The sequence below is a fragment of the Hyperoodon ampullatus genome (genome assembly GCF_949752795.1).
Source record: "Hyperoodon ampullatus genome assembly, chromosome: 5".
NCBI classification, from domain to species: domain Eukaryota; kingdom Metazoa; phylum Chordata; class Mammalia; order Artiodactyla; family Ziphiidae; genus Hyperoodon; species Hyperoodon ampullatus.
In genome coordinates, this window is record NC_136918.1 from 127,642,684 (window position 1) to 127,669,818 (window position 27,135).

A 27,135-nucleotide genomic window follows, 5' to 3' on the forward strand; every position below is an offset into this window, starting at 1 on the left:
GAAACTGGGTAGCAGAGAGAGTATGAATTTCGGACTCATGCAGACCTTGGCTCCAATTCCACTTTCATCACTTTACTATCTGTTAAGGGCAAGTTAGTTGGAGGTGCTGTCACTGAATTCACCAGTGTTGTCACTAGTGCATATGTCGCGTATGTGTGAATTATAAGAAAGCTCCTCTTCACGTGGATGTGGCCCCATCCCAGAGGGCTTGGCTTCGTCAGTGGGAGGAATGAATGTCAGTTTACGCTTTTTCCCTAAACCACCTGCCACATCTATATGTGGTGGCCCTGAACCTCAACAAGGGTGAACTTTCATAAAGAACTCAGGCCAGCAACATCATCAGTAAGAGATTCTCATCAGTTCGCTACATAGCTGTCACTCAAACACCAGCTCTTCCCTCTGGCTCCCTATGCAAATTAGTCAAGGGCTTATGGGAGTGTGGACATTTCAGTTGAGTGTTGAAGGATGCTGCTTTTCAAGCAAGGAAGAACCATGTGCAGGATGTATTTTCATTTTAGCAGGAAACTCAGCCCTGAAGAGGAAGAATTTGGGTAGGAGGGGACCAAGGTGAGGCAAGAGGCAAGATGACTAGTTGAGAGTCCAGTGAAACTCATGTGAGAGGATAAGGACCTGAGTTAACAATGTGGATTTACAGAGCAGGGATTCCACATGAATATAAGAGGTAGAATATATAGGATTTCAGATTGATAAGCAATCATGGGTGGAGGAGAGGAAGGCATCATGGATATGTATAGGACAGCTGGGAGAACCCATAACTGAGATTGTAAAATGGGTCAATTTCAAGAGGGACACAATGATTTCTTCCTTACACACATAGTTTGGAGTTTGAGAAATGGGTGAAATATAGGCATACTTCGGAGACACTGCAGGCTCGGTTCCAGACCACTGCGATAAAGCAAATATCTCAACAAAGCAAGTCACATGAATGTTTTGGTTTCCTAGTGCATATAAAAGTTATGTTTACCCTATACTGTAGTCTAGTAACTGTGCAATAGCATTACATCTAAAAAAAACGATGAACATACCTTAATTAAAAAATATTTTATTGCTAAAAATGCTAACCATCATCTGAGCCTTCAGCGAGTCACTATCATTTTGCAATAGTAACATCAAAGATCATTCATCACAGATCACCATCACAAATGTAATAATAATGAAATAGGTTGAAATAGCACCATAATTACCAAAATGAGACTGAAGTGAGAAAATGCTGTTGGAAAATGGTGCTGACAGACTCACTCGACACACAGTTGCCACAAACCTTCCATCTGTGAAAAATGCAATATCTGCAAAGCACAATAAAATGAGGTATGCCTGTATTCTGAGTCTGGAATATGTCACTGGGACTCAGCAGACAGGTTGTTGTTATGGATATGGGATTTACTGGAGTTAACAGTAGAGCAGCATAAACAGATGGCTTTCTCAGGAAAGCACAGTGGGTGAAAACAGTCAGGGCTGGAACTCATGGGCCTGATGAATTCTAGGCTTTAGTCAGTCACACTTTACTGTTCTCACAAATTTGATGCCAGTTCCCACTTTTGCCCTTTTCTTTCTGGTGTGACTAGCTTCTTCCTCATTTTCATCCATAATAGAGAATTCTATCCTCATGGGAGCATAAACTACCTGAAGCAGATAAACCTATGTCACGAAAGATACTAGCAGTTCCTCAGGACTGGTGAAAACCCTTCATCTCCAGAGCAACTATTACCCTTATTTAACAAAGCGATTGTATTTCTCTCCAGATGGTTTACAGTATTAAACATATTCTAACTGCCTGCATTTATAAGCACAAACTTTTATATAAACAACATGCATTTGTAGGTTCTTTTGGATCTTCTCCTTTTCCCAGCAGCTCTGAATTTCAGTATGCTTCTTACACTGAACTGACTCCAAATCTAAAATTTGATTACACACAGAAAAGGCAGATGCATGCAAATCAGACTAATGACAAAGCATTTAATTAGAAATTAAATGTACAGGACATACACTGGAAGAAATCTGTGCAGATTCTATTTGGAAAGTAAGCTAAAAACCAACTTCTATTATGGAAAATTACAAGCGCATATAAAAGTAAAGAGAATACTACAAAGAACTCCCGCTCAGCTTAAACAGCACTCAGCTCAAACAATTGGCACTCACAGCCCATCTTGTTTCATCCATGGTCCTATTTTAAAAGTAAGTTATTTTTAAATGTTCCTTCAAATAAAGAACATTTCTATAAGACAACTAAGCTTAACCCAGAAAAGCCATTTTCCCCAGGGAGCTCTCTTCTTTGGATGTGGTGTTAGGACCTCAAATGGTACACAGCTCTATTTAATGGAAGTTCATTAATGCAAGCTTCTCTTCCCACAGGAAACAGCTATTTAAAAATGGAGGCTAGAAAGATTTTTTAAATGATTATCTTTCAGGATTTGGTGTTCGGTATACTCAGAATGACAAAACTATTTTTAAAAATGACATGCTCTTAAGCTTACTTAACATTTTTTTTTTTTTAAGAAAAAAATTCTATGATTCTAGTTATCGGAATATTCTCCCTGCCACTGAGATTTGAAGTTTAGTGTGTGGTTCTACTCTTGGGCATTTTGCAACACTCAAGACAGCTGAATCACCATCTGTTCTGTGGAACTGCGACTTATTAGTGGTCACTGTTTTCAGTAGTATTTTGCTGAATGAAAACGTCTGGTAATTTAATTAGAAAGAGTCAACCATAATTACTGGCTGAGAGTGAAATATTCTAGTCCTTTGCAATGGCTTATTCCTGTATAGTTTGGTATTACTGGCAACACCTCAGTTGAAGTTGCTTATGAAAATAAGCTTGATAAGATGGCTATAAGGCCAAAATACATTCATCTAGAAGATTTGAGCTTCAGTTCATTAAGAACGTGATTTTTCTTTGATTTTGTCCCTTCTACAACTTATTGGAGGACCTTCTTATACTTACTTAATACACAGTATTTTAAAGGTTCCTTACACATGTCTATCATAATATATAACAAGAATATTCATTTCTTAAAGAAAGGATCCTGTGTGTTAATACACAACATTGAACAGACCATTATCACCTGATAAGTGCCAAATACTTGGTAGTAATACAAACAACACTTGCAAGGTATTACTAAGTTAGAAAAAAAAAGAGTAGAACAGCACTGTTATAAAATGTAAAAATCGAGCCAAGCTGTGTTTTGGGCACTTCAAAGCAGGAATTCCTCAACCGGAACACCATCTACAACATCCTGAGTGTTCTGTTTTCAGACAACCTGCATCTGTTTTAAACCAAATTAAGCATCTATTTCCAACCCAATTAACAAAGAACAGGACTCATTATGGAGAGGGATCCACCACACACATATTGCTTATTTACAGATGGTTTATGCACCATATCGCCCAGATTCATACATCTGCTTTATGTTGAAAGATGCACTAGGGTAATTGCATCTAAGTACTTTTGTGAGGCAAAGTTAAACAAATATGGGCATTTTGGGGGTTTGTGGAGAATTACGTTATGTGATACTTTACTCCCTTTCCAAGAAAAACAGAAAAGGGAGAACTTACTCATACGAAATATTAAAGATGTCATGAGGAAAACTAGGGCCATAGGAGACAGTGGGCACACAAGGTCAGTTTCCTGGTTTTGATAATGCATGATGTTATGTAAGATGTTACTACTGAGGAAGGTGGGTGATGTCTACCTTGGACTACTCTGTATTATTTTTCCAACTTCTTATGAGTGTATGATTATTTTAAAAGTTTAATGAAGTATAGTTAATTAAGTTTAAACAACAACGTGGTCCAGAGAACACTCATGGCTATGCAGGGGGCGGGGCGTGCATCAAAGAAAGATGCGTTACTGAATATAACAATAACCTTAAAGTCAAAAGTCAGAGTTTTGTGGTTTTGCTGTGCTCCTTGGGATATGCGTGACATAGGCAAGTTTCTTAAATTGTAAGTTTGGGCTCCTTCATCTGAAAAATGAGGATATCATGGCACTCATAAGATTATGATAATAAAGAATTAAGAGATGAAGGGTTGTTTCTATTAAACTGTAAAGTACCAAAGCATCATAAGGTGATATTTATAAGATTGACTAAATTAGAAAACTGTTGACAAGTATAATCCAACAACAAGTGGCTCATTATCACACAAATAGACCAAAGCCAAATTACATCCCCCTCGGCTTTTGTCAGTATGCAGTTAAGACCTGATGCAATTGCAAAGATGAGAGCAACTTCCACTCCCCAAGAGTTTCACTGTAGAAGGGAATCTGCTCTTTTTCCTTCCACATATTAAAACACTGATGATTCCTGATGCAGATGAACTCAGTTCCCTGATTTTCTCCTACAGGAGGAAAATATGTTTATATGCACAGCACCAAAAAAACAGCTCACTCACCAACTTCATCCTGAATTTCCTCAGCCACAGCAGGAACATTGTAGAGCAGGGAGAGAGACTGGTTCATGCGCTCGTAAATCACGCGGAGGTGTGTCATAACCTGCAGCAAAGGATGATAGCTCCAGGTAAACCATCTCTGGAGTAAGGAAGAGTTATTTTCCTTACCAAGCACCACAGACAGATACAAACTTCCCAAATAAAACTGACAAAATGCTGCTGGAACTTTGAACATGAAAGGGCATCTTTATTTTTCTTGTTCCCTCATTTTTTGTTCTCTAACTTTGGAGCTGCTTTAAACTTTCCATTATATTATATGCTTGTAACCATAAGATATAAAGCCAATTGAAAAGACCATTTCTGCCCAATTCTGATTCCTAATATTGAGATTCCTAAATAAGCTCTGATGCTCCATATATATATGTCTTTGCAAAGTTTCCAATAGATGGGATCATATGGATATTTCACATGAAACATAGATATTTAATGACAGATATTTCAAAAAATTCTTCTGTTTAAGGAAATGTAAAATTTCAGATTTCCAGAGGTAGATCCCAGTTGTCAAGTTTTGAAAATGGCAGAGTATAAAACTTATCACTACCAAGCTTCATTTAGTCTCACATTATCTCCAAGCATTACAGTAGAAATGGAGTTTATGATTGTCTTCTATAATTTAGTTGAACCAAATTTTAACGGTTTTGGTTTATACAATTTTGTTTTCATTTTAGTCATCAGAGTTTGATGGTTCCTTAAGAATCAGTAGCAGTAGTCACTCAAGATTTTTATATTCTTTGTTATTTTCATAACTCAGAAAGTGCCAAACCACATGTTGCCCTAGGACAAGCCTGTAGAATTTACTAGGCATTAAAGAACTCTTGCTATAGAGGTCCAACACCCATGGCTATTCTGGGAGTACCTAAAGATCCAACTCAAAGGGCAAGAACACTGAATTGTCCAAGTTGCATGATTACCACATTCTGTGCTTACCTGCGACCGGATCTGAGCAGCTTTCTTTGGATCCACCATGCGAACATGTTCAAAATGCTTTAAGGTATGCTGTCTATCTTTCTGTTCGGCACGGACATACTTCTTTAGCATGTTGAACACATGACGAGGCTGTAGGGGGAAAAAAAAGGTCAGGTTTGTCCAAAATATTGCTTCTTCCAGTGGCTTTGGGTCAGAGGTCCCGCTAATTCATTCCATGATGTGAAAGCACTGTGAGTCACGTTTTTGCAATTCTCCATTCCCTTCTTACTAGGTAATTCTTATTTGATCGGTCACTTTTCATTTCTGTAACAGCATTTAGCATTCGACACATATGATGATGGCTATCCTTGTTAACATTTTCTTTTAAAATAGTGTCTTCTGCTATTGAAGGACAGTTGGTTTTGGATCTGTCAGATTTAAGTTAGGTACATTCCATTTTCCCACCCAAATATACAGGGGCATATGAGACTACAATTCTATCTGCACAGTCTTAATGGTTGTCTCAGCAGTAACTGTTGCACAAATAATCCCACCATCAGTAGCATGTGATAATCAAAATGAGAAAAATAATAGATAACCATTACTAATTTGCAGGCCAAGAAATAGCTGATAAACTCTAAGAGACATCATATTTTTCTGGGAGAAAGGCCAATGTATTATTTTACTTTGGAGTTTAATTAAATCCTTTCCACGCCATCAGATTCTAATTCTTTCAGCAACAATTAAGTTTCTTCTTAAGTGCTTCTATTTTTTTTCTAATTGATTCCATTTCACTTTTATTCCAGTCTTACTTGAAAGCATCCATCCTCATAAAAAAAAAGGGACAAGGTCTGCTTTCTCTATCTTTAACAATTCTCTTGCTACATGCATTCTACTATGTGATTTTTTTTTTTTTTTTTTTTTTTTTTTTTGTGGTACACGGGCCTCTCACTGTTGTGGCCTCTCCCGTTGCGGAGCACAAGCTCCGGACACGCAGGCTCAGCGGCCATGGCTCACGGGCCCGGCCGCTCTGTGGCATGTGGGATCTTCCTGGACCGGGGCACATACCCGTGTCCCCTGCATCAGCAGGCGGACTCCCAACCACTGTGCCACCAGGGAAGCCCTACTATGTGATTTTTAAAAATGATTTCCAAAGATACATGTTTCTTCTTCATTAAGACAAACAAAGAAAAATTACCTATGCAAGTTCATATCAGAAATAGAATTTTGGCCATTTGGGTCTATCTAGTTATTATTAACCTGCGAGTCATGGGCACCTTGAAAACCAGTTGGAAGGTACAGAATTTATTCACAGAGATGGTATATGTGTTTTCCTTATGGAAACTGTGCCTCCCCTTCTCCTGTTGCTTAGCTTAGGGCCACCTCCCTGACACGCCAGGTGGAGGTGGTACCCTTTCTCTGTGCTCCCATGAAATGCTATGCAAACCCCCATTATTGCATTTCTGACTGCTCTCTTCAACTGTGAGATTCTTAAGGGCTAGATTTTGCCTTTCTTTATCAGGAATCACACAATATACAGGGCCTGACTCAGAGAGGGTGCTCTGTACTATACCTTCCACAGGCCACATTCCTATACTTAAGAAAAACAAACAAAGAAATACAATGAAAAGAAAGTAAACCTGAGTTCATCTGCCTTATTTATTTCTTTTATCATCTGCCTTATTTATTTCTTTTATCCTTTTATCCTAATGTGCTTCTCCATAATCTCCAAAAAAGGCAGACATCACAGCTTGAAACAGTTTTGGGCAGCACATCATTACAATTTTCATTGGTACTCTGAAATCTGGTTGACCCTACAAATCAGGGAATGGTCTTTTAAATCTGAAAAGGAGAAAAGTAGTAAAAGAGATAAAAACTGACAAACTTCATCGATAATATACATATTTAAAAGACAATAGGTTTTAAATATATATATTTTAAAAGGTGATTTTGGGGTCAGAAATCAAAGGCTGAGTATTGTTGAATGCAATGGATATTTTATATGCCGGACCGTGCAATCAGGATATTACATACATGCTTGTTCCTTATTCAGCACCAAGTCCTAAAAATGTCCCTCTAGTTCTACTGCAATTATGCTTCCAAAATTGCAGACTGCAACTAATTGCATTCATCAAAGGTGTCCCAGCCGACTGGCTGAATGTGCTTTCTCAGGTGCTCTATTTCATTTCTTTCCTCTTGAAAAGGCTTTGTTGTTTTAAAGAAAATGGAATTTTTTTTCTTTAAGAAGTCAAATAAGAAAAAATACTTCAATTGAACATAAAGATTGTTTTTCATCATAACTTTCTTTTCTTCTTCTTTTTCTTTTTCTTTTTTTTTTTTGTAGTCAGTCACCTATAAATGTTTCTACAAGGCATGTTGTCCTCAGAGGACTGTCACCTCCAAGCATGGGCACTAGGATATAACTGCTCCAAACTGGCCTTGGCATTGCTGCTCTAAGCTGAATTCTGCCAACTGACACTTGGGTCTCCCCCCACTGCTTTTTTCCACTGTCACCAGAAACAGTATCGATTCCCATTTGCTATTATTAATGTTAACATTAATTTAAAAATAGGGCTTCCCTGGCGGCGCAGTGGTTGAGAGTCCGCCTGCCAATGCAGGGGACACGGGTTTGTGCCCCGGCCCGGGAAGATCCCACATGCCACGGAGTGGCTGGGCCCGTGATCCATGGCTGCTGAGCCTGCGCTTTCGGAGCCTGTGCTCCACAGTGGGAGGGGCCACAGCAGTGAGAGGCCCGTGTACCGCAAAAAAAATAAAATAAAAATAAAAATAAATTAAAAAAATAAAAATAAATAAATATGAGTCACAAAATATCTAAGCCTCATCTTCCTCATCTGTACCATTCAGATAACGATCTTTCATATGGTGTATGTGGGAATTTAAAGTGTTGTGTTAGTTACCCACACAATGCTGCATCCACAGCTGCTACTCAGTACATGCTTATTTCTTCTACTCAGTCCCTACCTCCATCCCCTCCCCCTTTCCCTTTCTTCTAAGCAATAACAGTTCAGCACTTATTCACTGCTTATATGAATAAGATGGTGTTTCAAGTGCTTTATTCATAGTAACTCATTAAATCTTCCTATCAACCCTGTGACAGAGGTACAGCTGCTTGCCCCACTACACTGATGAAGCAAACAAGGCACAAAGGAGTTTTAGGACTGCGAAGCTGGCTCCGTTTAGTTACAGAGCTAGTCAGGGGTACAGCAAGAACAGGTAGCCCAACATTGGCTCCACAGCCTGTTCTCCTGATCATTATGTGCTCCTGCCTTTCAAGGAAACTCTAAAATGGACTACACCAAAGACATGTTCCACAAAGTAACCTATAGAACTGGAAACTGAAAAAAGTCACTGAATAGTTAGAAATGAGAGCCTGTTCTAGAAGTCCTTGTCTGGACTTCTAGTTTTTATAAGCTCAGATAATATTATTTTGGGACGTGCTAATATCTGCTTTTATAATTGTGCTGAAAATCATCCAGATTTGTTCAATCTTGGAAATACTGTCCTTGGTTTTTGGCATTCTGCTGTGCTTTAGCTAATGCCTCGGATGTAGGGAGGAGAAATAGCAAGATAGGAAGGTCCTCTGTCAATCTGTTTAGGATTACTGGAAAAAGATTATAGGTATTAATAAAAAGTTAGGCTTTTGTGACATTCATGGATTCTAGTTCTAAATCCATCCTTATCTTCTACCAAGATGGATAATTAAATGGTGAATGTGTTCACATGCTGAAAATTGCTTATCTCCTTTAATACCGACATTTCTTTATATGTTTCAGAAGGATATTCAGAAATATATTCCTAACTTTCCCCTCTAAATCCCTAGAGCTTGACAATGAAACAGTAGCACACCGGGCTCTCGTGATGGCCCAGGCCTCTCTCTGCTGGGGAACAAAGCTCCTGTGAGGATAATGAGCCCTAAGATCCCAGTGTAAGCCATGACCTCATCACTGTTTATGTAGCTCAGATACACACTGCGTGTGCATCTATACAAACACCAGCCTTTCCTTCACACTGCCTACACCTCAGGACACGAGAATTCAGGAAGACATTCAGAAAGACACTCTGACTTCCCTCATTAAATGAATTACAAGGTTCTGTTTCGTTGACTTATTCATGTAAACATATTTCTAATGATCATGTTTAGAAATGAAAAATATAAAAATCAGATTAGTTTTTATGTTGGAGTAGTCAGATAAATCATGTCAAATGAAATGGCAGATGATACCTCATAAACAAATGCTATTTTAGTTAAGAAAGAAAAATAGATAACATTCCTTTGTACTTTTGTATATTCATTTGCTTTAGTTTAAAAAAAAAAGAGTTCTGTCTTTGGTATGTGATTCATGCGTGTTTCATTCAAATACAGAAATAACTGCCTTTACAATTTTTAGCCAGAACGCAGAATTTCCAAGGCTTAAAACTATTTCTAGAGCTATTTCACGTATCACAGAATAACAGGGAACCTCCATTGTTTTGGGAATTTTATTTCATTATGTTAGGACAAAGATGAATTTCTTAAAATTTTAATTAAAAACTCAGAACATTCATATAGAAATGGTAGGAAAAAATACCTGGTATCTCTATAGAAATATACTCTCTTAAAGTAACTGCTATTCTATTGTCATGATCCTTACATTTAAGACAGGATTATTCAGGTGATTAGAAAAACAAGCTTAAGAATTCAGTGGCTCATTGTAAGGATATTGATGGTAAGCAGAGATTAGGAAACATTTTAACCTCTATGCATATAATTTCAACCTTTCTCAAGTCTTTAACATCTTCTGTAACTAGTAATAACATTTTTTTCTGCCAAATTCCCCTCATTTCACAATATTCCATGCATTAATACTGAAATCTGGTTATATTGCCATTGAATGGCTAATTTTATTATTAAAATTTATAGCAAAGAACAGAGATAATAAAAGGAAAAGATCTGCCCCAGGGGGACTAATTATATCCAATCCTTTTTTTATTGTCATTATTGTTTCTGACTGTTTAGCCCATAATTACAAAGTATCTATTTGCATCAGATGTAGCACTTTTCAGTACACATTAAATTCACTTCACAATCACACTGCATTAAAAAAATCATTTCAAAAAGAAATTTCATAAAGGATTAAGAGTAGGCCCTACTAAAATGGATTATACTTAACCTGAAAATAGAAGATTTACATTTTGGAACATTAACCATTTCCCTCTCTTGGAACAAGAGTGTAACATATCGCTAGCTACTGGCTCAGTTCCTGGCATAATTTAGTTGTCAAAAAATGTTAATTAAATTAATGAATAACCTAGAGCTAAATATAACTTGCACAAGTAGTTCCAGTGGCAAAATACATCCTTCACGGCATCTGAGTTGAAAATAACCATCTCTCAACCAAGAAGAGATGCATTCCCAATTTTTGGTACATACTGATCTATCCACCCAGTGTGTTGGGGTCCTTTAGGGAGCTGTTTTAATGGGGAATTCTTCCCAGAAAATATTTCTTAGGCTCTACAGAATGTTCAAACCCCAGTGTCCACAAGATTCATAACCTTAATTTCAAAAGATGCTATAGTTTGTCTTCTTGTGGCTTGGGTTTTGATGTCAGGCTGATGCATGGAATTTTGAAAGAAATTTCACAGCCTTTCCCTCTAATAGGTAACTTTAAGAAATTAATGTTCCCACTTCTCAGATGTATTGCGTTTTTCACTTGGTTCTTTTATGCAATTTCATAAATTTGGTGTCCATGGACTTTGGATCAATCAGACACATTTGACTGACTCAATGCCAATCATGTCTGAGTGGGTAGCTTTCTATTCCACAGTTCACTTGGAACTGTGGTATATTAAAACATGATTGTTCAGCTCCACTGTGCCTCTCTTTGCAGCATTATGCTTGATGTAGAAATCTGGCATCTTATCATAACAGACAGTTGTGCCTGAAACCATATCCTGATGGGAGGGAATGATCTGTCAAGAGCCTTTAAAAGCCCTAAGCATAATCTTGTCAAGAAGAAGGAAGTAAATGAGTCACTTTATGGGGAAGCACCCTGACCTTTCTAGTTCACAAGGGACATATTCAGAAAACCCTCTCCTGAAGCATTAAATTGAACCCTAGTGGTTTCCAACCCTGTGACTGGGGAAGTTAATCACCTATCAAGAAAATGCAATTCTCTCCTGTTTTCATAAGTAGGTTCAGGGTCATTATTTTCACAGTTCTACATCTTGGATTTTGAGATATCTTGAGCACATAAATGTACAATGTACAAAATCTCTGTGTGCAGGTTTAAAAAACTCCCTTAAGAGAGTTAAACCTCTTTCGGCTTGAGATGGTCTCTTGGATGAGTTTATTTTGCCACTGTAGACCTGCCTCGGCATTTCACATGCACTCTCATGGTTGCAAGAAAAATCTGAAAAAAAAAAAAAAAACCCATTTGGGGAAGCTTCCACGGGAACCTTTGGTCACAAAGGTTTAAAGCTAGGAGTTGAGCTAAAGTCCACTGCAAAATTCATGCATATTCCTTTCTTCAGAAGAGCACATAGGTGATTTTTGTAATAGTTTAACATGAGTGTAAGAAGGCAAATGACAATTCTATGTCAGGTTGAACATAGAAGTCTTGAAGAAGCAACAGAGGAAGTGGGAGTAGATTCTCATGCCCGGCTCCATTCAGTGTTCCTCCAGCTTTGGTAATATGGAAGCATTAGATGCATCCCTTCCCAGCATATCCAGATTACTATTTGGCTCTGGCTTGTGATGTAACACAGCACAGCAGTACACAGGCAAAGCCATCTCCCATCCCATCCCTCCTCCACAAGGAGGCAGATGACTTCCTAATAGGGACAAGGCACCAAAGCCTCTATAGTCTGTCCTAACAATCGTTCTCTTCTCAGGGAGGAAGATATCTTTCTACTTCACAGTCTCATCTCAGCCTTTGATTAATCCTTTTGTTTTTTCTAATTATGGCTAACAAAATGCTAGACAATGTTAATTACCAAAAAAAAAGTAGAATGATCAACCCCAATTTCAAATAGAGGAGGAAGAATCCTTCTAATTCAGTCACTTGTTCCAAGTTATAAGATGGTAAACTTGGGAATTAAAAATAGGTGTTTATACTGTACTATAAAATATGGAAAATAAGGGTGGTTTTAATCCTGTCACTCACAAATTAGGGACCTCTGGACAGTTTGTCAAATCTGGTAGGTTTTAGTTTGTTTCTGGGATATTTTGCTAGTTCTCAGCAATAATTTATTTTGGTTACCGTGACATAAGAAATAACTGTTTGGTCTCTGCCCCCAGTTCCTGACACAGAGCTCCTAAAACTCTTATAAAATTTGGTGGCAGGAGCATCTTTTGTCATAGTATTTGGTCTTAGTCCTTGGTTCCAGACACAAGAGCTTATTAGACCCTTGGAGAGATAAGAGTATCTTTTTGTATGCTAACAAGGTGACTCTTGGAGGTCGGGAACTGGTTGCTAGAGGAACCAATATTTGGTCTTAGTCCCTGGTTCCAGACACAAGAGAACCAACCAAATGATTAGAGGGTTGGAGTTTTCAGCCCCGTTTTCTGATCTCCAGGGAAGGGAGAGGGGCTGGAGACTGAGTTTAATCACCAATAGCCAATGATTTAATCATTCATGGCTACTTAATGGAACCTCCCCAAGAAAACCCCTAAGCAATGGAATTCAGAGAGCTTCCCAGCTGGAGAACACACTGGGATGCCAGGAGGGTACCATGCCTGGAGAGGGCATGCAAGCTGCACACCCCTTCCCCCATACCGTGCCCTACAGTCTTTTCTATCTCGCTCTTCCTGAGTTCTATCCTTTATAATACATTGCTAACAGTAAATAAGGCACTTATTCTGTGAGTTCTAGTGAATTATCAAACCTGACGAGCAGGTCATGGGGTCCCCTGATTTATAGCTGGTGCATCAGAAATACAAGGTGAAAATCTAGGATTTTGTGACTGGCTTCTGAAGTGAGGGAGGGGGCAGCCTTGTGGGACTGAACCCTTAACCCATGGCGATCTATGCTAACTACAGGTGGTTAGTGTCAGAATTATTTTATGTGAGGGAAAACCTCACACATATTTGGTGTCTGAGTACTAAGAGCAGAGGAAACGGTTCTTTCTTCAGTTACACAGACCCCAGCTATACATTAGTGAAGACAGCATACAGAACTGAAATTTAGGATCTGGCCCAAACCCCATGATTTATGCTTTTGGACCAGCTTAGCATCCATTGGATACAGAGCTTGGATCTGCTGACCTGCGAGCAAAGAAGCACCAGAAAGTGTTTGGACTTGTATGTCTTCAACTCTCGTTTAGTCACGCAGTGAAACATGCTGAAGCCCTCAGTGATGAACAGGATTATTAATGCAACCCAGACGGCAAAGCCCACAGAGTTGAGTAAGAAATCGTAAACAAAAGATGTTTTAAGATACCACAGACCTTCAGAAAGATTTGTCAAATGGTCTGATCATCTGACAAATGCCAACCATGCCATACTCTTGACTTCTTAAGAGAGAATTACAATATGCTTCAATTTTGTATATTCATACTTAGATTTTGGCATTTTTGCTTCACAAATCCCCTAAGTGGCTACACCATGTTCAAAGATATGCACATTTATATTTCTTTCAATTTCACTCTCTTCTCATACTCTACCTAACCACAGTGCCTTGACCTCCTAGAAACAATATAAGGAAATTCAAGATAAAGCTTATTTCGGGAAAGAAGAAATTTTCCTCTAGCCTTCTGACTGGTCTAAGAATTAAATTTACATGATACAGATTAAGAGGAGAAAAATCAAACGAAAGTTGAATAACATGGGAGAGACCCAGGAAAATTGAGTAACTCACCAAAACGGCTGAAACCCTCACCTAAATACCATCTTCAGCTAAAGACAAAAGAGGATGTTGGGGGTAGTGGGTTGGGACTTCAAAGGGGAGGAAGGCAATTGACATGGAAAGGGAAAAAAATCAAATGTTTGATAAACAAACGTCTGCTGGGAATTGCAGAGACAATGGGACATAGAGAAGAACTTTAACAGATTTTCCTCCCTGTCTACACACCTAGTTCATACTATAGTGATCTATGGTGACAGCTCCTTCCCTGGAACAGGTCCTCTGTCTACATTCTTTTAGGCATTTAGGGGGAAGGAAGGTCAAATGTTCTTCCTGAGTCTTTTGGGCCTCAAAAATAATCAGCCTAAATTAATCCTCATGCCAAAGAGATACATTTTTGGGGTGGCAAATTTTGCTCCCCTACACTTACAAAAATCCAAATATAACCTAGAATCTTTAAACTGATCCATGGATGAGCTGCACAAAATGAGTGAACTCCCTGAAACCTATGTGTAATTTTGTATGCACACACACACGTTCCTAGGGAGAAGATCCCTTGTTGCTATCTGTTCTGTAGGGCAGATATCTGTAATGCCAGACAGTTAAGAAACCACTGGATTATTAAATAATGTGTTATGCATTTGTCTAAAAAAACTAAATATTTATGTTTTCATAATGGGTTTTCATTTTCAAGAATGAATGAGAATAGATATTGACATATAAATATGTATGTGCAACCTTTGCTAGAACGAAATATGACATCCCAGTGTTGTATGTTTGACAGCATCGGATGAAGAGCTATTTCGACTTTGAAGACAGTGACTAAGTGGGGCTCTGCTGTGGAGGGAATCTGGGTGAGGAATAGGGTCTCAGAGGCACAGGACAGCTTTCAAGTGAATGCCTTGCCTACATACGTCTTAATTTTCTATTTAACTTAATTCAATTAAAAACAGAAAACGCTAGTGTCTCTCGTTACACACTTCCTGCTGGTCTTTAGTAAAATCTGTCTATTCAGCTTGGTAAAGATTCAAACCAAGGTAAGAGGTAATACTGAGAGGCTTTTCCAGAATAGCATGCAAACCACACAGCACAGTTTATAGGACTTTGTTTAATAAATGCAAATTCTCCCATTTGTCTTTCCACCCACCATTTGATACGGGGTCTGACCTTAAAAGCTCTCAAGTTAACAAGTTCCCTTGTGCTCACCAATTTTTACAAACCTCAACTAAAAATAAATGAATGATGAATGAATGAATAATAAATATATAAGGTACAGGATAATTATATTTCTCAAAGATGATTTTCAAGCCAGTAGTCTTTTAAGTACACTCTGATTAGCTTTACAAAATTTTGATTATATTCGAAACTTGGGGACTTCCTTGGTGGCACAGTGGTTAAGAATCCACCTGCCAATGCAGGGGACACGGCTTCAAGCCCCGGTCCAGGAAGATCCCACATGCCGCAGAGCAACTAAGCCCGTGCACCACAACTATTGAGCCCGCGTGCCACAACTACTGAAGCCCACGCGCCTAGAGCCTGTGCTCTGCAACAAGAGAAGCTACCGCAATGAGGAGCCTGCGCACCGCAACGAAGAGTAGCCCCCACTCGCTGCAACTAGAGAAAGCCCACATGCAGCAATGAAGACCCAAGGCAGCCAAAGATAAATAAAATAAATAAATTAAAAAAAAACAAACTTGAGGGTAGGATGTTTGAAACTTCTTAGTACTCATCTCCCTCAGTGCCTTCACATATTAAGATGTCAGCAAATAATTTTTAATTTATTTACCATCCATTATATTGAGGTGTAGATGCAGTATATTTACCTTGGAGATATATATATATATATAATCTACATATATTCTATCAATGCTTCCTATTTCTTTTGTGACCAGAAGTGATTAGCAGAAAATGAAGAATTGCGGGGAGAAGGGCAGTTAGCAATTATATAAAAATGAAAACAGTCAAGTTTAGGACCTCAGTTTCTGTTCACGTTATAAAACATATAGTTACACCAACATTCATGTTGGCTAAAGACTGATTTAGTTGGTACCTCCTCATGCTGTCCTAGTTTGCCTGCCACGACATACCAACTAATTGCTGCCCTTTATTTTCTCCAGTGATTGCTACTTTTTATTGAACACGTATTGCCCTGCTGTTAAAATACACCTAACAGTAGTGAGCAAAATCTCAATTTAGGGAAAAAACCGTGCTCCTTTATGGTAAATCTCACAAATCATTCTACTAAAGAATTGTATGAAGACATTTTCAGGAATCTCAAGAAAATTTAACATTTGGCTGAACTAATCTAGTGTACTGTTGGTGGGAGTGTAAATTGGTAAAGCCATTATGGAAAGCAGCATGGAGATTCCTCAAAAAATTAAAAATAGAACTACCATACAATCTAGCGATTCCATTCCTTGGTATTTATCCAAAGAGAATGAAGACACTAATTCAGAAAGATGTATGCACCCCAATGTTCATAGCAGGTTTATTTACAATAGCCAAGCTATAAAAGCAACCTAAGTGCCAACTGCCAGATGAATGTGTAAAGAAGATGTGGTATATACACTTGCAACAGCATGGATGAATCTGGAGAGTATTATAATTAGTGAAATAAATCAGACAAAGACAAATATTGTATGTTTTCACTTATATGGGGAATGCAAACAATAAAACAAATGAACAAATATAAAAAAACAGAAACAGACTCACAGATACAGAGAACAAGCTGATGGTCACCAGCAGGGGAAGAGGGGAATAATGGGTGAAATTGGTGAAGGGGATTAAGAGGTAGAAACCTCTAGTTGTAAAACAAACATGTCACAGGGATGTAATGTAGAGCATGCGGAATATAGTCAATAATGTTATATAATAATTCTGTATGGTATGCAATCTATAAAAATATATAATCACTATGTTTTACACCTGAACCTAATATAATATTGTAAGTCAACTATACTTCAATTAGAAAAAAAAAAAGACAAGAAATGAGAAAGGAAAGAGTGCAGGTGCTAAAGAAACTGCCTCCCAATTTTTTTGCTCAATTAAATGTTGAGAGTCTGAGTGTGAAGCATCAGATACAAACATGCAATTAATTTTAGTACGGATAAGATAGCTGCAATGCAGTATTTAGTATCCAAATTTCCAAGGAAACTTTTAGAGAAGTGAAAATTTTGAAGAGCTGGTCCTTAGAAGAGTTACTAGCCCTCTACAGATTAAGAGTTTATCCTAGTGCAAAGACACAACTGCATTCTAATTTTTTTATTCCTGGGGGTTGAGAGAGGGGGGAAGAGGATGGACGGACATGGAGAGACTGTTTTAACAACTGTAATATGTTAAGTATATATGTATATAAAAATTCTAAATATGATTCAAACAATGCACTTCTAGGTTGGCCATTCAGTGTATCAGCCAGTAGGAATGTAATTAATCAAAAAAGAAATTTGGAACATAAAGCACACACAGACACAGAGACTCACAAATGAAATTTGTGGTAGAGCAAGGAATTCCAGCTGCACAAAAACATCATCACGTCATACTTCCAAGCTTGGGTTTTAAAAAAATATGAAAGCATGGATTAAACCCAAGCTTCAAAGAGACTGTATAAACAATCCATGTTGCTCCAGATTCCTGTTTGTGAAGTTGGGAACTATTTGGCAAAAGTGGTCAGGGTTAAGGGGATAGTTATTCTGACGTGATTATCAGCAACAGAATCTACAGAAAAAACACTTGACTAATTCATTTTCTTATATTCAGCTAACATTGAGTAAATATTTTTTATTTTCCAGGCACTGTGTAAGTATGAGGGAGATTTCAGAAATACTTATTTATGGCTCCAATACAAGACATGACCTTTCTCAGAGAGTTACTGGCAAGCTTCTGATTTATGTCTTTCAACAGCAATATATAAAAGCCCTCAAGAAGGGATTTAGAATTTTCTCGCATTTTCCAAAGTGTGGAGCTAAGTGCCATGTCAAGCTATACATTAAAATTCAAATAAAACCCACAGACAAAGACAGTAACTTAACAAAAATGGCAGGTAATGCCAAGATTGCATGCCTGTAACTACCCAGTCCCAGTTTTTATTAGATGGGAGAGTTTTATGCATTTCTAGGTAAGAATTCAACGTGAATCCTTCGATCAATCAACAACAATCTGATTTTTGACAGTAAAATAGTTCTTCTTGATCCAATTTTTAATTTTTATTTCAAATAAACATGTTGTCTAATTCTACACGGAGTGATCAATTCACTCAGGGCAAGCATGATTATGACCAAATCTGAAATTATCCCCTTTGATAACACAGGAAACTTTGGCAAACGTTATTCTTGTCACTGTCTTTCCTGTGATGGTTGATGGGACTGAACTGAAAGATCTGAAATATGCATTTGTTGAAGACTCCAGTCCTCATCTTACTTTTAGCTCTATCAATGACCATTTAGCACAGATCTTACTTCAGAAATCGGACTTTTAGCTGAAACACTTCACTAAATGTCAGCTATTCAGATTCTGGTCTCAACACCCACCACCCTGCCTTGCTCTGGCAAATGATGCCGATGGCCCCGCACACCAACATAAAGACCTGTAAAAAAAAGAGAGTAACCAAGGAACTAATTCTGCAGATACATAAACATAATTTTACTGAACAGTGCCAGGACAGATATTTTTCTGAAGAGAAAATGAAAATGCTAGTGTGAATATTCTTTTTCAAAAGCTTTTTGTTCTGAGAGGAAGCCTGGTCTGGTAGAAGGCCCTGCGGTAGTCACCTGTGACTCACAGCTCCACCCTGTCCATTACTAGTGGTGTCACCCTGAACTAGCCACTCAATCTCAGTGATGTCATTGGTAAAACAGGGTCAATACTATTTCGCCATCTGGAAGAGTATCAGAGCTCTCTTATGGTTCCTCAGAGCTTTCTGCACTGAATCTTAGTATAGAAAGAAAAATCAAAATGATGAGGACAATCAGTGCAAGTGGGTGTTTTTTTGGTTTAGTTACATAGTGTACACACAGACTGCCACTTCCAGCCAAGATAAGTAGCGGAAACTAGATTTACCCTGCTGCCAGTAACCACCAATAAATGGACAAACTATATAGGACTATATTTCTGTAAGATATCAGATGCCAGGTGAAGGACAGAGACCACTGGGAAATAAGAAACAAATATTGTGAGCTCTACAATTGCCAAAGCTTACTGCCTTGAGTTTCCAGGCTGTGGCTCCAGGTGTGGGAACCCAGTCAGAGCCTGGGAGATTCCAGAGAGCTGAAGATATGGGGTGAGAGTCTGAAGAGACGGAGGTGGCTGGCAGTCACAGGAAAAAATACTGGAGAGGAAGGAGTTGCTCAGAGAGAGAACCTGGAGATGATGCCCTATGAGAATGCAGCTGACTAATGATCAATGCACACACATGAAAGAAACATGAGGCCATGGGAAAAAAATCACCCAAAAGAATTAGAGGTAACAGTGTCTGGTGTTCACACAGGGTCAGCAATAGTACTTGTTTCCATCATCTAGATGGAAAAACTCAACATTCATGGTAGATTACTCAGAAGGATCTTGCTTCAGGATTGAGGAATCACTAACCACAGGTTGATAACTACTCTGTTTCCAAGTAATTTACTGCATTACAGAACAAAGCTCAGGAATAGTAATAGGTACCCAGAAATACCCAGCACTCAACAAGGTGAAATTCACAATGCTGGAAAGCCAATAAAAAAATTCCAAAGGTTCAAAAATTAAGTAAAGATATGGAAAATATGGGGCTTCCCTGGTGGCGCAGTGGTTGAGAGTCTGCCTGCTGATGCAAGGGACATGGGTTCATGCCCCAGTCCCAGAAGATCCCACATACCACGGAGTGGCTGGGCCCGTGAGCCTCCGCGGAGCCTGTGCTCTGCAACGGGAGAGGCCACAACAGTGAGAGGCCCGCGTACCGCAAAAAAAAAAAAAAAAAAAAGATATGGAAAATATGAAACAAACATACAAAAATCCAGATTAAAATTCTAGACATGAAAACTATAATGTATGATATGAAAAATAGCCAGAGGGGTTAATGGCAGGTTGAAATATACCAGGACACATCATAATCAAATTGCTCAAAACTAGTGATAAAGGAAAACACCCTAAAAGCAACCAGATAAAAAAAGATATATTATTTACAGAGACATAAAGAAAAGGATGATATAAGTATTCTTGTTGCAAACAATGCAAATAAGAAGACAATGGAGCATCAACGTTAAGGCAATTGAAGAAAAACTTCAACCCAGAATTCTATCCCAGTAAAAATGTCTTTTAAAGGAAAGGTGAAATAAGGATATTTTCAGGCATACCCAAGCAAAAAGAATTCTTTATGAATCTAAATGCATTAAAATAAATTTTAATGGAAGTCCTCTGGGTAGAAGAAAAATGATTCCAGATGGAACTACACAAGGAACAAAGAACACCAGAAAAGGTAACTATAAAGGTAAGTAAATATTTTTCTTATTATGTTACTCTTTAAAAGATAATTGACTGTTTAATAAATAACAATAATGTAGTATGGAAAAAGTATGACAACTACAGCCTAAAGAGTAGGAAACGGGAAATGGAAGTACCTTATTGTAAGGTTCTTGTAATATAAGGGAAGTGGTATAACATCATTTGTACTGGTATAATACCATTGTGAAAAGTTAAAGATGTTTTCTACAAACTCTAAAGCAAACACTAAAATAACAAAGAGTTAAAGGTAAAAGCCAACAAAGGACACAAAATAGAATCATAAAATATATTCAATTAATCCAAAAGGTAGCAAAAAACAAAGGGGGAACAAGGAACAGATGGGACAACTAGAAAACAAATAACATGATGATGGATTTAGGCATAATCATGTCAATAACTTCATTAAATGGTCTTCTTAATTAAAAGGCAAGACCCAAGTATATGCTGCCTAGAAGAAATGTACTTCAAATATAAACAAATAGGTTAAACAAAAATACAAGGATGGATAAATGATACACTATGATACATTAAAAGAAAGCTAGAGTAGCTTAATTAATATCAGACACAGTAATTTTAGAGCAAAACATATTACTAGGGATAAAGAAGGACATTTCATAATGATTAGGGGGGTAGAGAGGACATAACAACACTGAATTTTATGCACCTAAGAACAGAGCCTCAAAATACACAAAGCAAAACCTGAGGGTGTCACATGAGAAAGAGTCCAATCCACAATTATAGTTGGAGATTTCAATATTCCTCACTCAGTAATGGATAGAGCAAGCAGACATGATGTACACACACTCATGCTCAGAATGTTCCTTACATCCAAAGTAAGCTCTCCCATGAAGCCTATGCTTGCAGTGCTTGGTAAGCCTTTCTGGGCATTTATCCCTGAATACCACAAATAAACCCCTTTGCTGTGGACGTCACGACCAAATACGGCTCCTATCCCCAGAGAATATGGCTGCTGCTCTCAGCAGGAAATTTCAGTTCTAGTTCCTATTATTCCACTAAAAATCCTTATAACCCAGCCAAATCTCAGCTTTTCTTGATCTCAGTTACATCACATGATAAGGGGGCTGGGCTAGGTTACATCTAAATTCCTTCCAGCTCTTGTGGTTCCCTGACTTCAACTATACCATGAACTGTCACCATCCAGGGATATCAACTCAAATCAGGTCTTGCACTGTGATTCCCCGGGAAGGCTGTCTGACTCCTCGGTGGAAAGGTGTGTCTACTGTGCAGAGATGGTCCTATGGAGGCAGCTGCCCTGTGACCCTTTAACCTTCAAGATAAAACAGACTGAGGTTGAACCTGTGAATAACGGTGCTCTTAGAAACTTCTCCCAATTTCTTTCTTATGGCCTTCAGTCCCCAGTGTCCCCATGCCTACTGGCTGCTGTGCCCTGAGCTGTGAAGGGAAGCCTACCCGAGGGGGCACAGCCTGCAGAGCGGTGATGTAATTCTCCAGGGCCAGGCGGCGGCGGTCATTGAGCATGGCTTCCACTCTGGCCATGTGCGTCTCCACCAACTGCTGTCTCTCGTTGGCTGCTTCCTGCTCCAGAGACTCCACCTTTTCCTGGAAATGCTGCCGTAACAAACACAGGCACGTGACAATCAGGAGCCAGACAAATAGGACGGAATAGCAAATCCAAGTCTTTTAAAAGGGATATCATACTTTGTTGTGTTCAAAGACTTCAGTCATTCCAACATTTTGACTAATTCAGCATGTTTTATGGGTTCCCCTCCATTTCCCTGCTTTTCATCCCCAGACCTAATTTCTCAATGTAAATCATTATTTTATATGGTCACTGAAAACTGATTTGAGTAACCATAAGGTAGAATAAATGTATATATTCTTGAAACTCTAAATTACATGCGTATTTATGAAAGTCCTCTCTTACTCAAAGAACTTTAAGAAAATGAGCATGAAAACCTCATGGTTTACTGAAGGTAATTCTGCGAGGGGTTCCAGTCAAAAATTCAAATTATCATGTAAATTTGCCACGGGGAAGACGTAGAAGAAGATTATGGCAAACCAGAAAGATATATTATTGATAAAAATTAGACTTTAAGTAACAATATGAGTTTTAAAGAAATGAATTATAATGAGCTAATTGGGAGCAAAAGTAAGGCAGGGTTTAAGCAACTGAATTATTAGACAATGATGAGCAGTAGTCCAAGTTGAGGGAAATACGAACGATCAGGCATGAGTTCCAGCAGATGCTTGAAAAGGCGCAGGCACTACATCAGCAAGGGTATGATGCTTGGTGGAGGATGGACTCAGGGTTTACCTGGATCACTGCTTTCTTATCAGCTTTAGGCAAGTTCTTTGCTTGACGCTCTGCCTCTTCCCACTCTCTCATGACCTACAAAAGGAGGAAATCATGTAAAACCATCAGTTCTTTCTTCAAATATAGATTTAATGAGCTAGATCACTGTTTTTTTTCCCTACATTTGACATTTTAAACATGAAAAAAATGATCACGTTCCATTCCTAGCTCAATAATATTTGACCTCCCACTAAGATGTATATAATCTATCACAGCAGTACAGTAAACATAAATGTTCACCTTTATATGGCCCTTTGAAACAAAGTTGGTCTCTTTTCTTTTCTATTACTTTCAGAAATAGCTGAAAGTCATTTTATTTGATGTGCACAAATGTCAACGATTCATAAAAGGCATATATTACCTGTACAAGGTCTTCCAACATTACATTGAACACGTTGGTTTTAGTCTTTTGTGAAAGCAAGTTATAAAAATTCAAACAGTACGAAGGGGGAAAAAGCATATATAACACTTTATGCCTGTGTACACATGCCATGAGCACAGTACCAAGAAGTATTAATAGAGGAAAGAAAAGAAGATTTCAGTTGTCAGAAATCCGAAGATCCACCCCACTGAAGAACTGATGGGCAATTAGAACATTTTGCTTGCCAACTTGCTTCATGAACAGCAAAGAATACTCTAAATTCCTCCAAAAATTCCAAGACAGTACACATTATAATGTTTTGAATGTAGCAAAAAGTATTCTTGGTAAGTAACACTAATTTGGTAACCAGGCTAATCTGTTTTGTAGGAAAATAAGACTTCCTCTTCTCATCCATGATGTTCACTCAGGATTTCTCTGAGAGAAGTTCACTCACTGATCTGAATGCAAGGAGGAAAAGTCTGCAGCTGTGGATGCTGCTGAAAGGAAACGATATTTGATTCTTACCACTTACAGCTTCCTTTTCCTTTTCAAGTGTACTACTCACTATCAAGTAGTTTTTTTTTTTTTAAGTGTTTCTCATACCTGAGCAAGGTAATATAAAGAACAGAAAGATCCAGTAAACAAAATAACGGTTTGTTGACAGCTGTGTACTTGCATACTTTGTGGACATACAAAGCACAAGAAACCCTGATTTCTGTATTATAAGAGCCTGTTATTTACAGGTATTTATTCCTAAGGAACTGATTCTTTTCAGACATCCTTGAAGCTTGGCATAAGTAACTACTGATAGAGAAGTTCTGTGAGAATATCACATCACATCATCATGTCAGTTTTTAATTAGATAACTTCAGTTAGCATCGATCCATTGTATAAAGTACAAGACAAGCTTCCCCATGTTGTTTACATGAAATTATGGAGAAAAAAGAATGGAATGAATTCTCTGTTACAAGTGAAGAGCATATAAGAAATAACCTAACACATTCACAGCAAAATTGGGGAAAATGTGCAGCTGCTACGAACAAGAAGAGAATATAGAAGGAAAAGAAACATATTGCTCCAGATGCTTCGGTGGGTCCAAGAGTTAATGAAAAGCACCTGTGAGATGGGGTCTACTGAAGACTACTTTTGCTTTACAGATGAGATAAGCCTTGAAATAAAAATATTTGAATTTCCTGCTTCCAAAATGTTCACAGTGGCAGTATTCTACCACAAATTCTTCATGTAAGGAATCTCAAAGTTAGTTTGAGAGAGAAGTCAGATGTCTCATTGGAATCTGAACAACTGATTTCCTGCATTACATTTAAATCTTTACCATCTTCCTTTGTATATTCAGATCTTTCACCTTTGAGCAGGGGAATCCAGGGAATAATTAAGGAGATTTATTTAGCTAATGCATTGAAAATAAGCATTCCTATAGAAATGAAATAAAATTTTGATTTTCAGAGCAATTTAATAATATCCTCCATCCTTCCAAATAAAACAATTCACCTACACCATCACACTAGGCCTACTTCCTGAAAGATAAACACACACTCAACATCTCCCTTTGAACAATGGCTTCCACTGAGGCCCACTGATAATAGAGTGCATCACTCCTGATCTGCTAAATACCAGATCCAGTATTAAGAACTTTCCAAAATCTCTCTCGTTTAATTGATTTCTCACATGAGATTAGCCTTGGCCATCCCCATTTTTTTTTTTTTTTTTTTTTTTTTTGCGGTATGCAGGCCTCTCACTGTTGTGGCCTCTCCCGTTGTAGGAGCATAGGCTCCGGATGCGCAGGCTCAGCGGCCATGGCTCATGGGCCCAGCCGCTCCGTGGCATGTGGGATCTTCCCGGACCGGGGCATGAACCCGTGTCCCCTGCATCGGCAGGCGGACTCTCAACCACTGTGCCACCAGGGAAGCCCGGCCATCCCCCTTTTTATGGATCAGGTTAAGTTACCTGCACAAAGTTATGCAGGGAAAAAATGGAGAAGGAAGGATATAAACCAAGATCTCTGTGGCTCTAAAGACCATGCTTTTGTCCCCTGTGGCCCAATTAGCCATTATAAAATGGCAAATCCAACAGGTGAGCTAAGTTTATTTATATTTGGTGACAGGAGAAAAGGCCGTTCCTAAGATGTTGATGCTTCTATCATAAAAATAATAAATGTAGAGAAAGGTCACCTTCCATTTTGAAGAACCTTACTTTAAGGATGTAGTAAAACTGTTAAAATCATATGGAATAAATGATCATGTGCCTTCTTATATTTGCTAGATACTATTCATAACATAGAACAACAGAAATCTATAAGTTCAGAGTTATCATGAGCCCCAGCAACAACAAAAGCCCCAAATTCTCTGTATTGTAAGAAAACAAATAATAACAAAAGCTGTAATAAAAATCATTTTAAAAGATGAAATTTTTAAATTAAAACTTCTCAGGATCTAGACTTCACAGTGGCCCCATATAGTCTAATAAGGCAATTTTCCACTGCATGCACGAAAGTATCAGTATCATCTGGATTTATGGATCTTCAAAGACTTTGCTGTTTCATGCAGAGAAAATGACAAGTAATACAGAGAGATTTAAGAGGCAGGCAAGTTCAAAGTCAAACAGTCTCCAGAATTCAGTACCATAGATTATGATGATAAATGTTGATCTCAAGCATCTCATACTCCTATGATCCCTGGAATCTAAGAGACAACATTCTCTGCTCCAGGATAACATTCTTTAAATTATCTCCGATATAGGTAGTAACTAAAAGGTGAAGAAAGTCCATCAAAACATATATGAACTAAGTCATGGCTTAAATAGGTGTGCTAAAATAAAGTTACTATTCTAGGAGAGATCTATAATATCTGAAAGAGTAGTTGAAATCAGTGCTACTAACAGGCTCAAAATGACTAATAAATACTGGAAAAAATTCAGAATCTGTATTTTTAAAAAAAATAATGACTAAGTGGGTTCAAGATAGAAATGCAAGGTTAGGAAGGTACTTATATAAGTGTGTAGGGAGTAAACATTTACAATCCAGCTGGAGGAATAAAACTGGTGAGCAAGTATTTAGTTAAATACAAAAGAGCAATGACTGCTTGTCTCACTCTGAGGACTATGTGAGTGTAAGGAATGGCTGAGATGTGCCAGCGTGAAGAAGAGTGGGACACCTTTCCAGAGATCAATGCTGAGAGCAGAGAGAGTCCGTGATGGGTTTAGCATACGTTGAGCAGAGTGGTTTAAGGCTGCCCATATGACGACGGCAGCAGTTGAGGTGGGAGAGGAAGTAAGATGACTGGATTTGGGGTGCAGGAGGTTGGGTGAGGGGGCAGGCACTGGAAATGCCAGGCTGAGCGTTCAGTATTTATTTTGCTATTTTTCTTTTTGGGGCCTTCATTGTCCCACAAATGGATTTTGTGGGCAATAACAAGGTTCTGAGAGCTTCAGAAACAAGTAGTGAGACAGGATTTAAGTTTAACAGATGTCTTTTCAGTGGCAATAAGTATGGCAGCTGATCGCCATCCTATTCCTTCTCAACAGTGATTACATATTGTGTGTATCTTTCCTAAAGAAAAATCCTATTTTTCTTTCTTCATTCACTCATTTATGTTTCCTTAAATCTGACTTTTCCTATTATTTCTTCATGTTCACTCTTCAGGGTATAGACTATGAGTTGGAACGGTGACTGGCAAGTAAGTGATGGATATGTATTTGTTGAATGACTGACTGACTGACTGAATGAATGAATAAAG

The 27,135-nt window shown here is 38.2% G+C and overlaps 1 protein-coding gene across 9 annotated transcripts in view; it reads right to left on the reverse strand.

The window, feature by feature from the left end:
- The window catches only part of APP (amyloid beta precursor protein), a gene marked incomplete at both ends in the record, with an annotated part of 277,334 nt that overhangs the window by 61,911 nt on the left and 188,288 nt on the right, over window positions 1–27,135 (reverse strand). For all 9 annotated transcript variants that reach the window (XM_079705528.1, XM_079705524.1, XM_079705527.1 and 6 more), the window contains 4 exons: window positions 4,411–4,510; window positions 5,395–5,523; window positions 22,119–22,277; window positions 22,984–23,058. In XM_079705528.1, the coding sequence (XP_079561654.1) occupies window positions 4,411–4,510; window positions 5,395–5,523; window positions 22,119–22,277; window positions 22,984–23,058 (463 nt within the window). The remainder of the gene's footprint in view (window positions 1–4,410; window positions 4,511–5,394; window positions 5,524–22,118; window positions 22,278–22,983; window positions 23,059–27,135) is intronic.